At 34.6% G+C, this 15,543-nt stretch overlaps 2 protein-coding genes across 2 annotated transcripts; both read left to right on the top strand.

Moving 5' to 3' along the window:
• Positions 1–433: 433 nt before the first annotated feature.
• Positions 434–5,464, top strand: LOC113701062 (uncharacterized). Its single transcript, XM_027221531.2, has 7 exons — positions 434–1,035; positions 1,696–1,839; positions 1,955–2,098; positions 3,874–3,993; positions 4,087–4,173; positions 4,442–4,890; positions 5,193–5,464. Coding segments are annotated over exons 1-7 (1,332 nt in total). The 5' UTR covers positions 434–648; the 3' UTR covers positions 5,194–5,464.
• Positions 5,465–9,984: 4,520 nt separating this feature from the next.
• On the top strand, positions 9,985–15,274 carry LOC113701055 (uncharacterized). Its single transcript, XM_027221517.2, has 4 exons — positions 9,985–10,742; positions 13,220–13,503; positions 13,805–14,032; positions 14,438–15,274. Exons 1-4 carry the CDS (start codon positions 10,316–10,318, stop codon positions 14,948–14,950), a joined length of 1,452 nt encoding a protein of 483 aa, XP_027077318.1. The 5' UTR covers positions 9,985–10,315; the 3' UTR covers positions 14,951–15,274.
• Positions 15,275–15,543: the final 269 nt, after the last annotated feature.

Below are 15,543 nucleotides of genomic sequence, written 5' to 3'. Positions count from 1 at the left end.
ATCTGAAAATTGAAATAGGAAATCTAATCTGAAGTCTGAATCTATTAAATTATTGAATTATTAATTACTAAATCTGATACATTTTGAGCGTATATAACATTAAATAATAAATGAATAACTTATTACTTATTTTTAAGAGCAAATTTTGTCTAGAAAATTCAGTGACATTTAATTAATTCAAATTTTTAATTTTTAGTTATAAAATACATCTAAAATATTAAGATTTGAATTCATATATTTTAAGTATTGAATTGAGTTATCAAACAGGACTTTACTCATCTTATATTACTTCTGAGGACCAGAACAAACTATTATAATTTTCTTTTCTGAGTTTTTGTGGCGTCATTTGTTTCGAGTACAAAGAAACCATTGCTACGTCACAAATTGATTCGTGGCCGGTTGGCCCCAGCATTCACTGGCAAATGGCACCATTTCTACATTTAATTCCCAGCTATTTTTCCATACAACGGCTACCACACAAAATTCAAAACCCACAGAAAAGAAAAACGTTCAAAATTATCAAATACTCCCAAAGGCCGATCCTCTTCCCTCCCAATTAAAAATTTTGAAATACGAAAACAAGAAAAAAAAACCCCCAAAAAAGTTCAAACCGATTCAATCACGCCTTCTGCAGAATCCATCTCCGCCATGGAATCCGACGACCCAGAAAAATTCTTGGCCTTTCAACACCATCCGCCGAATTTCATAACACTCTCTCCATTTTCTCCTGCTTGTTATCCATCTCCCAGTCGCCGTCTTTCCAGCTGTTTTACGGAGCCGAGCAGGCCAGTACGGGCTGCAAGGCGGCTGGCTTGGGTGTCCCTCCAAGGCCGGCTTGTGGGCGCAGAAGAAGCCAGCTCGGCTAAAACTATAGCCGGAGAAAATGGCTCGTTGTTCAGCCGGAAAGAAGCTGTTGCCTGGGAACTCTTTAGCCCCATTCATAGGATTCTTATAGTTACTGTTATCGCCGTGGCCGTGGCAAATTCGAAGAGAAACAGACAGATTTTTCAGTTGAAAAAAGCTGTTGAATTAAGGGTTACTTATGAAAATTTTCAACTTTTTTTTATTTTATGTATTTAATAACTGATTAGTGAATGTACTGTTTTCAGTTATTAATCTTTTCTGGTTGGAGTAATTAAAGGATTTTGATCTGTTACTTGGATATTAATTTTTTTTTTGGCCGGAGTAATGATATGAATGGGCATTTAGGGATGTTAATTTGAGAAATTGCACAACAGACATTAGTGGGTCTATTCTAAGATTTAATGAAGTTAATTAATTTATAAGGAATTTTGGGTTTAAATTACCTTTATTAACTGTGCTTGATTAGTTCTTTTCATTAATTACATTCTTCAATGTATACGTTGATATTTGGTGTCTTAATAGTTGTTAATTGATGATTAAGAACGTTAATTGAGTGGAATCTGCCTTAAACATCACCATCTTGGACAGGATTTTCGAACTTTTTTTTTTTTGTTAACATATACCGCGTGGTGTGAAGAGAATCTCGTGGACCGATCTACCTAAGCATTTTCTTTATTGCAAATTATTGTTGAAAACTCAATTTTTTTCTCTTGTTTTCTCTGATGCTGGTATTGCGAGTGTACTATCTGGAGAAGATGATTTATATGCAATGGTAGACTTTTACTTCTGTTTGAATAGTAGTGTTAATATATCCTCTAAACAAATGTACAGGATCAAGTACTTCTGCGAATGCAAGAGAAGCTAGACAATTTATGTGAGCAGATCAACTTCTTTAAGGATCAGCCTGAGATTGCAACAGAGAAGAATGGGTGCCAATTATGCCAACAGCACAAGCATGAACCGACTAATTTAGCGGTAATACTTTTATCTGTACTTGTATTTGGATTTTATCTTACTGCTGTTTAAGTTTTGGATGCTACTGTTATATAAACCAGAATATGCAGGCTAATTATGAGTTTTTATATGGCAGGGTAACTCAGTAGTCAAGACATTGAAGAGGGATGAAATGCTAAAGTGCAAATGGGCGCCTACCATTGAGGCGGAACCAGAGGAGCGCCGCATGTCGGATTTGTCTGATTGGGGTTCTAGTGTTACTTCCTCTGTGGATCTACAGGTAACTGCACTTAAAGAGAATGCATTCCCTTGTTGAAACTGTCTAGCCTATAAGTGCAGGATGAGTAGAGAAAATGAACTTTGAATGGTAACTCTTGTGGTATAGCAGTCTAAAGTATGGCATTAACAGTTCTTTGTTTTTGTATCTTCGGTTCTATTTTACTTTGAGAAAACATATTAAACCACGTTGGCCAGAAACTTGAGTAGAATTGACCTCAATTTTTCATGTCGAATTATTGAAACCAAACCTGAAAGTTGGATGCATTGATAACTGGCAATCCATATTTTTCTCGCAGCTTTTGCTTTGATTGACTTCATTGCCGCCACATGAGCTTCCACTTAATTTCTTTAGAGATGCCTGAAGGAGTCACCACGATTTACTTTTCAACTTGTACTCTTCCACCTTTAGGTTTCGTGGTGGGTTGTTGTCCAAGTTGACTAGGGTAACCCTTCTACAACATTTAGAAGTGATCCATTTGAAAGGCATTCTGGATTTCATACTATTAACTTATCTGCTAAAGCTTGAAACCAGATCTGACCATATGATAAAGCAAGTCAATAAATCAAAAAGCATACCAGTCTAACCAGTAAAGCCAGCCATTAAGTTACTATTTGTACGAGTTTCTTAAAGCTAAAAAGCAATTTTTGTGCATTTTGAACTGGACCTTTCATGGTGTCAGCTGAATCTCCAGCTTATTCCTTTATGATATAAGGTTTTCTATTTAGAGAAGCCATACAGGAAATTAAGAAGACAGAAATGCCCAATAAGACATCGAATTACATGTAAGCGAGGGGAAAAAATAAGAAACATTCTGTGAGAGAAAATGTCTTGCTCTTCATTTTTTTCACATGAATAGAAGTTTAGATATTACAAATTTAATAATTGTACTCCTATTCGGAAACGTGATAGGTTATAGGATCAAGGTTCAAGTAAAACCCCTTCAAAGCCTTTTGATGATAATTTCTGTCCTTATCTTTAGGAAAAAACTAACATAACAAAGCAGTTTCCTGGTCAATCTTTCAGAAATTAGTCTTCTAAGCAAAAGCCAAAGGAAATTAACTAGGTTTTTCCAGATAATAAGAGTATTTGACCTGTCCAATCCCACCCCTCTCATTTCTCTTCTCCTGCAGGAAAGGTAGGTAGGAATATCTTCATTGAGATGTTATCTAGATTATTTTGAATAATTTGCTCATACTTTGGAATGTAGTATCTTGTTGATTGATTGGTTTGAGACCCTCAAATAGGACTTCAGTTTTGCTTTATAGGGCTTACATCTATATTGCAAATATGATTGTAAGATTTAGCTGCTGGTCCTCTCTTGACATGTCCAGTTCTCCATGCCTATGTGTTTTTTGTCTTTAAACAGGCTATAACACTCAATCCCATGTGTGCACGATTGTACTCAAATAGATTTATTGTGATCAAGGAAAATCTACTCATAATATCTACTTGGAAACAAAGTGCTTTTTAATTCTCTTTGCACAAACTGTAGCATTTTTAAGGCAGTAAACTCAAGATGACCATTAAATTGCCTTTGTTCATGTAATTGTATGGCTGTTTTCATGCATGTGATGAGCATTAATTTGGTTATTTTCAAAACCAGTTTTCTACTCGTCACTTCAACTTATACGAGGAAATGTTTTATTTCTTTTGGATATTCCCTCACTAAAGATTGTGAAAGCTTGATGATAATATTCGGGCCTGGAAGCTAGTGAATTAAACATTTTTGAAAATTATTGAATTTTTGATGTTTTCATGTGGTGCTTTCCTTTCAGTTGAACAGTTTCTCCATCGAACAAGATATCCACAAGTTGCAAAGAGAATGTGAAGAAAAGGATGTCACCATAAAGGAGCTGTCAACTGCCATCCACTCTGCTCAAGTTTTTGGCTCCAAGGTGTGGTTGCGTATGTTACTGATTGAATCATTGACTCAGACATAATTCATTTTTCCATATTTGGATTGAAAGTCATCTTTTTGTGTCTAACAGAGGATTACAGAGTTGGAAGATGTAATACGCCGGAAGAATATGATTACTACAAAACTCAAGAAGGACATCCTGGTTCTTGAGCAGAAGGTAAGAATGCTTTGTACTTTCACGCATAACAGTGCGTACCATTTATCCAGCAATTGACATTAATTATCAGGATTGCTGCTGGTCCTGTTTTTGAAAGGTGATATGTTTCAAAGGGTCTCTTTAGTTGAAAGGTGACATTTCAATAATAACTGTACCTAGTTGAATGTGCTAACATGATTCTTAGTACTTCCAGCATGAAATATTACAGTTTTCACTTCACTGCCAGCAAATCTTATACTTCGTTTGATGCTTGATAAACTTTTAACAGGTGGTAAACCTAACAAGAACTCGTAGACCCTCTTTCTCTGCGGTAGTCTCAAATGATCGTCAGCTTCCTGTCATGGCAGATAACGTCCTGTATGATATTGATAACACTACCAGCCCTTCATCCTCCGACTCTGATAGCTCCCCTGGAAATCAGCCTCAGTTTCCAAGACCTAAAAGCGGGGAAAACCCTGTTCAAAAAGCAGAGAGAGCTTTGAGAGGGATACCAAAATTGGAACAGGCTAAAGGCTCCACTCTCTCACCGAAACCAAACTATCACCACCAAAATTCTCAACCTGTTAGTCCACTGAAGGAAAAATCACTAAATCAACTAGCCAACGCAGACCCCAATTCAAGACGGAATGTGACTTCTTCTGTCAGTCAGCATCCTACGAGTAGGAGACGAGTTCTAGCCAGATCTAGGGATGCCTCCATACCGAAAAGATGGGTTTAGTAAGTGTTAATCCGTCCTTTCCTCTTCATTTCAACCCCTGTATATCCTTGTTATTCTTGAATGATATGTTGCAAGGATTATTGAACAGTTAAATGAGCTTTAATTGCCTTTTTGATCTATCCGAGACAACAAGATTTCGGCCACAATTCTAGGATTTCAATGTTGGAATTATGTAGTCAGGCATATAAGGCACCTCCATTTTCATTGGTTTTAACTAACTATATTGTCTTTCCTTCACTGCAAGAAAATCTTTTAGCACTCTATGTTCTAAATGAAACTTCTGTTTCTTTGCTCTTTCTAGGCCATGGTCGTGAGACATGATCCCCAGAACAGTTTCAGTATCATTTTTGTGAACGTGGATCCAGTTCCTCCTTAAGTTTTTGATGGTTATTTGCTTTCAAGGAGCTTCAATTGCAAAGTTATAGAAACTCGGACCTGCTAATGCAAGCATTGGGTCAAAATATGTTTAGGACTTGCAAGAATCTGTTTTGTTCTTCTAATACTCTGATATGTGATTTATGTACATCACCAATTTCAGTGCTTATGGAGTACTATTTGTGTCCTTTCTTGTCATTTCACTCAGCCATTTACTCACGCTTTTCTTTCTCCGCCTAAACGAGTAAATGAGTAATAGAAGGTAAACCAAGACTCAGTAGTTTCTTTGGTCAATTTGTTGTTCTCTGGCCATTTATCTCCCTAATGGATGATCAATCTGAGGTATTTGCCAGTTGATAGTTATTGGCAACAATAACTTGTACTCAAAATCCATCAAAATTTCGGGATGTATTTTAGAGTAATTTGAAAAATTGGCACTGCCCTATCCATTGCTCCACCAATCTTTTCCTTTTGTTTTACTGGGATAAATCAACACCCCCCCCCCCCCCCCCCCCCCCCACAACCAAAAGAAAACACCACATAAAATCTCAAAAAAAAGTCATCAGTCAATTACATTCTCAGTCAACCTATGATAATGCTACTTATTCCTCATCAAAGGAATCTTGCGTTTAATGCTATTTATCATTATCTATGTATTTTTTTTCTCCAAAACGGTAACAAATCTTTCATTATCTATGTCAAGATAAGTATTTCTGAATGATGTAATGCATTACCAATAACTCGTTTGCCACCTCAATTGGGTCACAGTCCGATGGAACTTCAAAGGAATCTATGAGGTTTCAACTTCGGCGTGTGGAACTGCTAATGAAGCTTCCATGGAAAACAAATCAAAAGAATGATACTTGTCTATCCATGTGCAGTTGAAATGAAAAGAAATCAAAAGGGAAAAAGAAAAGGGGGAAGAAAGAATGTGACACATTCTATACGGATTCAATTAAGGTATAATATCAAAAACCTCCCTAAGGATTTTGACAATTGCAGAGAGTTCCCCTCAAATTTTAAAAATTACATCTACCTCTCCTACTTTTATTGTTTATGTAAAAATGTAAGTTCAACTAGGGGTGGACATGGGTTAGGTATCCATTCCATGTTCCATTTGATTGATCCAACCTGCATCTTACTGGTCAACTATTTTCTAACCCTTACCCGCCCGCATATAAGCGGGTACCCAATTATCGGGTACTCAGTGAGATAGGATCGAATCAACGATACCTGTCCCACCCTACTTATCATTTAATTTTTTTTAAAAAATGATTTATACTAATTTAATTTTATATTTTACATATTCATCTAAGATTTAATAAATATTTTTCTCAAAAAATGTTTCTCACCAAGGAACAAACATTCAAATAGAATACAAGAAAAAGGAAAAAAATTAAAAGAATTCAAAATCAATAAAAATTTGAAATAAGTAGCACCTTTTTTTAATTATATATTCCGCATTAATTAAACTCTTTTATAAAAAACATAAAATCATAACCTCTATAAATGAATCTTGTAAACAAACTAGCCTCCCATATTTGTAATGTAATTTGTTCAATAAAATTGCTTATTTAGTTCTAAAAATATTATTTTATCATATGTGTATAAAAATAAAAAATAAAAAATATATATGCAGGGCGGGTCGAGCACCTGCAAGTTTTTATTATGTGACCCTAACCTGCCCTGCATCTAAGTGGGTATCCGGACCCTTTTTTGACCTGATCAAATAATATGGATCACAGTATCCTAATTTTCAGATCGGATCAGATTTGATATAGCAGGTTTTCAAGTTAACGTTATTTTTGCCCACCCCTAAGGCCAAAAAGCTAGATTTTCTCTCAAAAATCCAGAATTTACCCTTTGTACAAAACCAAAAAAGAAAAATAAGTATACTCAATAGTTTTCTTTTACACTTTGCACAAATTGACCATCCAAATCTCTAACAACATCCTAGCAAAAACTCTAATTCGAAATTCAAGTTGTCGCCCAAAAAATCCCAAATTGCATATACAGTATCAATGTTTGTCACAAAAAAAAAATGCAAATTTCCCACATTTGTTCCTTCTTCCTGTTTCAATTATCAAATTCATTATTTATTTCTCTATCATTGTGAATCTCTTCATTTTCTTTTAGTTTGACATATAATTTGCTCCCTAAGTTGAATGGTTGATTTTGCAATTCAATTTGCTAATATCTATAAAACTGAAAATAAAAAAATGAGGGTGTAATAGTATAATAACTAGGAAAGAGAGGAGTGAAAATAGACGAAATAGAGAAATAGGATTTGAATTGTCTACTAAGTAGAGGTTATTATAGGTACTTTACTGTGTCAATGGAGGTAAGTTTAATTATTTAAATTTGAGGAGAATCGAGTGCAATTATTAAAACCTCAAGGGAGGTTTACAAAATTATCCCTTCAATTAATTCAACAAAATTATATATAATGGCAAATGCTAGTGGGGCCAGAATTTTGTATGATCCGTCTATCAATCAATTTTTCGAGTTTTCTCTTTTTTTTTTTCCGGAAACGATAGATAGATTTATTAATAGTAAAAAGCATAACACTATATGAGCAAGGGTTTAACTTGAACTATACAAAAGTGTACTAAGACACTGAGGATCTAGAAATTCCTCATCAAAATGTATGTGTGTTGCAAGTTCACTCAGTCTTACACTTAGTCTATTAATTTCAACCGACACCCAATCTAATTCCTTTAACAAATTTTAATTTGGTTTTATGCTTGGCGAATTTTACAAATACCATCTTCATTTTCTTCTTGTCTTGAAACAACCTTAGCAATTAGTACAACTTTATAGTGGGAGCCATTTTCATCCCCCTCCATATATATATTTTTAAAGATTGCAAATGAACTACAACAATAGTTAAAACAAGGGATAATTTCACAAATCTCCTCTGAAGTATCTGACAATTGTAGAGAGCTTCCCTCAGGTTTTAGAAATTACACCTAGTTCCCTTGTTTTTACTATTTAGGTAACAAGATAAATCCATCAGGCTAGATTTTTCCTCAAATATTCTAAATTACCCTTGTCCTATAAAAAAGCAAAAGAAAACTAGTTTTCTCAACACTTTCTTACAAATTTGCAACAACACCACCACCAAGCAAACACACTTCAAACTATAATGCTAGATCTAATTATGTCCAAACATGCGACAAACCTTCTAAGCAAACAGTTTGAACAATTCAAGAATTTTAGCAACTCCAAAAATCCCAACATCTGTCTTGTATTATAATCCCAGTCTAAATGTTTTTGAAAAATTAATTCTCCCTTAACAACCAACAACCAAACTCATACTCTAAACTTCAATTCAATACCTAGCATTATCACAAAACAAATAATAATCTAACCTACCACCAACAGTAAAGCAATACTCCGATCTCCACAGAAATATATATTAACATCGTAAAACAAATTAAAGCCATCCATAATAAAACCAGAATCAACAATATTAATCAAGTAAAGAAAATCAAATGCATTTATTAATATCCTACACAAGTTTTTAGGATAATAATCAACCTAACAATTTTCCCACTAATCCCTCTTCTTCCATGCTTCTTAGTTATCAATTGCATTATTTATTTCTTTATCATAACTACAAGCATATTCATTTCTCTTTAGTTGATAATGAAATCTACTCTTACAAGTAAAATAGTGCCATATTCTTCAAGTAAACAGAGATGGTTATGGTATAGTAGATCATTATTAAGATAAATAGAGATGTGGATATAGAGAAAAAGTAAGAGTAAAGGAAAGGCAAAGAGACAATAAGAGAAAGGAAGAAAGAATTGTTGCTTACAAAAGTGAGAGAAAAGGAGAAAGAAGGAATGGTTGTTGGTGGAAAATAAAAGAGATAGAGTTTCTTTTTCTTTTTTTTTTGTTTTATTTAACCCTTGTATCATATTGTGAATTATCTATTAAGCGAAGGACATTATAGTCATATTATCACACCAAGAGAGGTTAATGTAATTTCTTAAACCTGACAGGAGCTGAGTGCAATTATCAAAAACTTCAGGGGAGATTTGTGAAATTATCCCTTAAAATAAATAAGACAAATGAACACAAACCTGACCAAGTCCAAGTGACTATACTATAAACTACATAGAAAATGTAGGCTATAGTTGAACTCAAACTTGACTATAGCAAAATGTTATGGAAGAGCTCATAATTAGACCCTAAACACATGGAAATTCACATGAAATAACCAAACAAAAGAAATTCCTTGAAATTTCCACATACTACCCTGTATACTCTATAATTTGTCTGCCCTAGTGATATCAATCCTGGTCAATAATTCCAAATTAAAAATTCTTCCAAGTACTTGAATTATGTTTGTAGTGTTTTATAACGTAGCTAGCTTTACCAAAATCCTGCAAGAAGTTAAGTCTAGCTCTTATCACAATTATTCCAAAATGTACACTGATTCTTGAACTCAAAATTGACTGCAGAAAATGTTATAAAATGCCTCATTTAGATCCTAAAATCAAAGATATTCACACTAAATAAACCAAAAAATAGAAAATCCTTGAAATTTCCCCATACTAGACTATGAATTCGATAATTTGTTTACTTAAGTTGACCCTCACCCAAGTTGCTCAATAATTACCAATTAACAATTATTCCTAGTACTAGGAACAAAATATTGAAAATTGTAACTCCTTCAAAATGAGTCCTCCAATCCAACTACCATCATTACACTTCTGTGTTTTATCGACTTTTCTTATATACCCCTCGCTTTACATATTCCCTCTTCTCCAAACAACCCACAATACCAACAGCCACTCCTCCCCATTCCTGCCTTCATATTCCAACTTAGTGGCTAAATCATTTTCTACTAGATATCTTTTTATGTATACACATACAAACATTTGAATCTTTAGATAAACAGCCATCAATTCTCATGCAATGATCTTTTAGCACTATATTCCACTTTTTTCACAAAACAACAATTGATCAACTCCTTTTAATCAAAACCCTGTTTGAATCTTGCAAAACTCCAAGATCCTCAACCCAAAAAAAGTGAAAAAAATGCGCATGGACCGTTCTAACTCATCAGATTTCCGGTCTTCTTCGGGCAGTATGAAATCTTCAGGCCCTTTAGTCCTATCCATACAGTGCATAAAGGGGAGTTCAAGAGCTGATGAATGGACGGGAAACCTGTTGCAGACCGGGGACATCGTTGAAGAGCTAAGGATCGGAAACTTGACAATTCGAGCACCATTCAAGAATGGAAAATCTGGAGTGCAGAAAATTCTGCACAATTCATTCAAGTCTAAAGAGACATCTATCAAGGTTACCGTCCGAAGAGCCGCCGATGAGTGTGCTGAGCTGCTGGCTTGTATTGTCCCTAATGAATCTGCCGGCAAAAGACAGTATATGTTGAGAGCCATTGATGATCCAAATTATGCTGTAGGGTTCTCTGATCGGACGGTGAGTGAATGCTTACAGCTACAAGGTAAGTTGTTGAGATGACCTTTCTTGGAATAATTGACTACACTATTTTGCTAGTAGTTTACACAAGTTGTTATTTTATGTACACAGTGTGCACACGTTTGTGGACTTTGTCTAATGATGTTCATCATTTAGGAGTTGAAAACTATTACAATTGTAGATATAATAATCTCAATCATTATACTTAATCTACTCCTTAAATCAAGTGTACGAGAAGATTAAGTTAATTTACTTCTTCTTTTGATTAAACTTCGATGACAGACACATCAAAGATATGCATTTTTTCAATTAGGTGTTGTAAAAGCAATATTTTGTCTAAGATGAAAAAGCTAAAATCCATATTCTTCTTTTCTTCTTCTTTTTTTTTTCTTCTTTTGAAAGAGGTGCTCAATATGAATCCGCAAGCCCTTTTCCTTAAAAGTCTATATTGAAGCGATACTAATTGAATTAAGTTGAACTTATTTGGATATGTTATATACATTTCCATGGCCAGGCCAGGTCGAATTTCTATAATGAAGGAAACTAAAAGAAGTCAACCTTTTCATCAATAAAATGTGACTCACGCGCATTCACATTTGACACATGATTACTTTGTCTGCTTCCTTTACTTTTAATTGTATAATACTTGTTGATTTTTTCTCCGCGAGGATAACTCTTTTGCAGAGTGCATTCCAGATATATGTATCTCATTTTATTCAATTTTGATAGGCATTCACTTTCTTGATGGTGCTGATCTTTTTGTTAAATAGTTGTGGTTGACTTGGAATAATTGTAAGTCTTCCTAGTTTCCAGTTTAAAATGGGAGAAGTGCCTCGCCTTGACTTCATGATTGCATTGATTCTTGTTGAGTTGTCAATAATTACAGACTAGACTGCCATATTATAATTTCTTCTGATTAAATTGAATCCCTTTTTTTAACAGTTCCTTGTCTTCTTCTTCTTCTCTCTTTTTTTAATAATAGTAACTTTTTTTTTTTTAACTGTGAACGAGAAGTTTCAATTGATAATTAAATAAGCAAATAAGTATTTTCATCTTTTAGCACAAAAAATCATGACATGTTTCAATTTCCATGGATGACTAGCTATTCCTGTGTCGGTTGATCTCAAATCTTAGCAAATGTGAATCTTGAAATCTCATGATTTTTATGTCCAAAAGAAGAACAATGCTCTGGCGCTTTTAATTTTTGGGTGAATCGTTTAGATATTGACAGTGTATACATTGTCACGTTTGGATAAATGATAATTATACAAAATTTGAATTTGAAATCTAATTATTGTTCATGTATCATGAATCCAACCATGATAGTATATATACTATCACTGCATACAAATTTTACTCTTAATTTTTGAAAAGGAAAATTATTCAAAACATCCCTTATATGTTGTCGAATAAATTTTTTCATCCTTAAATTTTGAAATATTAATTTTATGTCTCTTACAAATTTAAGTTAGCAAAATTTGGTTCCCACCTAATTTTTCAACCACCTTTTAGCTTGAACGCACTAGATAACCGACATATAGTCATTTTTTATATACAAAAAAGTCAGATTCCACTATTTGAGTGACAAAAATGAATATATATTGGTCCAAATCCTAGCTTTTTATGGAAAAATGAATATGGTTTAGATCAGATTTTTTTTCTTAGGGCAAAATGAATATGAATTGAGTTATTTTTTTAATTACAAATGGGATTTATGGGGGAGAGTTGGGTTAGTGAAAGGAATTGTAAGTAGAAGGTTTTAGATTCAAAATCTCTCTATTTATGTAATAAAAGTTGGGAGGGGGGAGGGTGGGTTCTAACTTTTTGTCCCTAAAAAAGGATCATCTGTGAGTCATGTGATGGATTAAGGTAAAAAGTTGTCAAAATTTTGGATTGGAACCAAATTTTGTCGACTTAATTTTGTGAGGGATGTAAGTTACTATTTTAAAAGTAAAATTTAAAAAAAATTCATTTGGCATAATGTGAGGGATGTTTTGAAAGCCTTTCCCTTTTTTAAAACAATAGAAGTGAATGGAAAATCTTACCAAACAATCATTTATAACAAAACCTACTATAACTAAATTGAATAATTACCTGGAAAACTTGTCATATGCCTTGACAAACTTCATAGGAGCCATAGGACCTTCCCAAAATAAACATTTCATGGGAATGACATTTGACTTGAATCTTTACCGCGTATATAGACATGGAAGCCAAAATTTACGAAGATTTCAGCAACTTCGTCAGTGCCACCCGAACCTCATTTACAATTAAGTATACACTTGGTAAAAATTGTCAAGTGTTCGAATGTGGTTTTATCTCCCTTAGTTTCCTTGGGAACAAATCTGCAATCCTCAGTGACTTCAAGAGAAAAGATGAGGAATTTTGGGCTATTGAACTTCCCGAAAAGAGCCAGAAGTTGATACATTTGCCATCCCATGTTCTTCCGTAGATCTTATTTTTGTATTTCTTTAATATGCTTAACTGATTATTGCTCTGCAGCTTCGAGGATTGACTTGATGGTGAATGAACTGGCCAATACACCACTTCAAGATGGGTATGTTTCATATCCATGGGAGAGGAGAATGCATGAGATGCTGTCTGTTCCGAACTCGAGCAGCTTTTACTCGATGCTTCTCTTGCCAAAAGCCTCGGACACTGTGTCTTTCCGCTGCAATGATCTGGAGGATACTCTTGCCAGAGCAAATGCATGGCTCAATTCATCTCAGGCATCAGGCGTACCAATTGTTTTCATGAATGTCCAGACAGAGTCCTTGCTCACCAAGGTAAATGGTAAATTAGCGATAATGCCCCAGGAGATATAAGATGTTTCAACAACTCATATAGCTCGAAAAAATCATGCAATTATGGTTGCAGGACAAGCCATGTATTCAGAGCATATGAACCAGGAAACGCAAAATTCTTTAGCCAAATTGGATGTCCATTCTGTTTGAACATTCATGATTCTCATTTTTTGTCACTTTCCACCTGACTATCTTGTTAACTTGTTCAACATGCTATTCAGTTGGGTTAGTTATTCTTTTTGACCTCTGACGATTTTAGTTTGTATCAATTCATTGTTCTCAGATATCTGGAGAAACAGCATCTTCCACTGTCAGTGCTGGATCACTGTCAGATTTATCAAATCTTGCTAGTACAAGCCTATATGGTTTTGAAGACTACCATGGGGTGGATATAGGTGTAGTCCGTGCAGTGCGGTTATGGTTTTCACCACTTGGAGGAGAGGTTCCAATTGAGGTCAAAATAAAAGAAAATGACACAAAGCTAGGCTTTGCCATCAGCAGAACAGAGGAGGTTGGTAACTGCTTCGGGCTTTTACATTTCGCATAATAGTGTATAATGGGGGACAGCTACCTTTCTTTTTGTATGACAATGAAGGTTGATCAAGTTTGAATGAACTATGATTAAGTGATTCAGTTAAGTAGCTTAAGAAATTAAATGCTTCTTGTCCTTTTCTTTCTCAATTACATTGAGCAAGCAACAACTTGGATGTTATCTTTTTCTGATTTCAGTGGATAAAATTTCATCTGCACTGTAAAAAAGCAAAATACTAATACCTTGCATATATAGTTCTTTCAGGAGTCATTTTTCACATGACATGGAGTAATGCCCCTGAGGCCTAGAATTAGCCATTTTTTTCATCTTGTATTCCAGCTGCAACGAGCTAACTTTTGGTAATAAATTACTGAAAATTGACAGGGATTCATCTACATTTCATCGGTTATTGAAGGAGATGATGAAGCACCTTCATCACGATCAGGTCTAAGCAGTCTCTACAAGGAAGCTACCAGAGAATGTAAACTCTTGGTGGTGTCAAGAATATCTAATATGAAGGTCCTTCCATGGATGGTTTCTCCATCAGGAGCCATCCGCTGTTTTGACACGGTTTCTCTTAGCCAAAAGCTCTCATTGCATCGCCATGCCAGGGTGCCTATCATCCTTCATGTCTTCAGATGGAATAGGTCCGTAGGTATCCCAAGTGCCAGTAGCATCAGGTCTAGAGCCATCTCTCCAACTGTGCTCCCAGTGCCACCTGAAATTCTTCTCGGGCAACATCCAAATGAAAACCAGGTCCTTCCTTTGCAGCCTGAAACTTCAGTTGAAAGCAGGATAGTCAGTAGTGATGGTTCAGAAAGTAGGCTTGAAAGAGATACTGCAGGAGAATCCTCTTTCAGGTTTCATGATTTTACACTCTCAAATAATTGGGTATGATAATTTTCTTAGCAGTCTTTTTCTGTAACCCTATTCTGTCGATTCTGTTTAATGTACATAGGACAGGCACCTTTCTGTGTGCAATTGTGCGAGCCCCAAAATAAATTTGCGTTGTATGTAACACCTGTTAACCTAGATATGACTTGAAAGAGCAATTGACCCTCATCAATAGCTAATAGTTGCATAAATAGTTATCGTGAAAGTTGCCTTTGCCTTCAGATATGGTGCGTGTTAGGAATGGTTGGGACTTATCATGAAATACTTTGTGTAACAGAGCTTTTAGAGAAGAAATGCTTAGCAAATAATTTATTTTTTTTTGGAGCATCCTTGCATAAATGCTTTTTCTATGTTGGGCAATGTATGGTTTTAATTTTTTATATTGACATGGTTCAATTTAGTTTGGATATTACGACAAGATACTCAAAATTTATTATGATTTTATTAAATCAGAAAAGTTTTTCAAAAGCACACAATTTTGCATTGTATTAAGAGTGCTTTTGAGAAAAAAAAAAGTTTACTCATAAATTCATGGAATAATGTTCTATATAAAATGGTAAACAAAATTTTCTTAGAAAAACCTGAAAAAGTACTTT

Source organism: Coffea arabica, chromosome 1e (assembly GCF_036785885.1).
Source record: "Coffea arabica cultivar ET-39 chromosome 1e, Coffea Arabica ET-39 HiFi, whole genome shotgun sequence".
Lineage (NCBI taxonomy): Eukaryota > Viridiplantae > Streptophyta > Magnoliopsida > Gentianales > Rubiaceae > Coffea > Coffea arabica.
Note: the sequence above shows the minus strand (reverse complement) of the source record. Positions and strands in the feature narration are given on the sequence as shown.

Coding starts and splice junctions, on each gene's coding strand:
- LOC113701062 (XM_027221531.2), top strand. CDS start 649: ATGGAATCCGACGACCCAGAAAAATTCTTGGCCTTTCAACACCATCCG. Junction 3,994..4,086: donor CTCAAGTTTTTGGCTCCAAG/GTGTGGTTGCGT, acceptor TGTGTCTAACAG/AGGATTACAGAGTTGGAAGA. Junction 4,174..4,441: donor TCCTGGTTCTTGAGCAGAAG/GTAAGAATGCTT, acceptor AACTTTTAACAG/GTGGTAAACCTAACAAGAAC.
- LOC113701055 (XM_027221517.2), top strand. CDS start 10,316: ATGCGCATGGACCGTTCTAACTCATCAGATTTCCGGTCTTCTTCGGGC. Junction 10,743..13,219: donor TGAATGCTTACAGCTACAAG/GTAAGTTGTTGA, acceptor ATTGCTCTGCAG/CTTCGAGGATTGACTTGATG. Junction 13,504..13,804: donor CAGAGTCCTTGCTCACCAAG/GTAAATGGTAAA, acceptor CATTGTTCTCAG/ATATCTGGAGAAACAGCATC.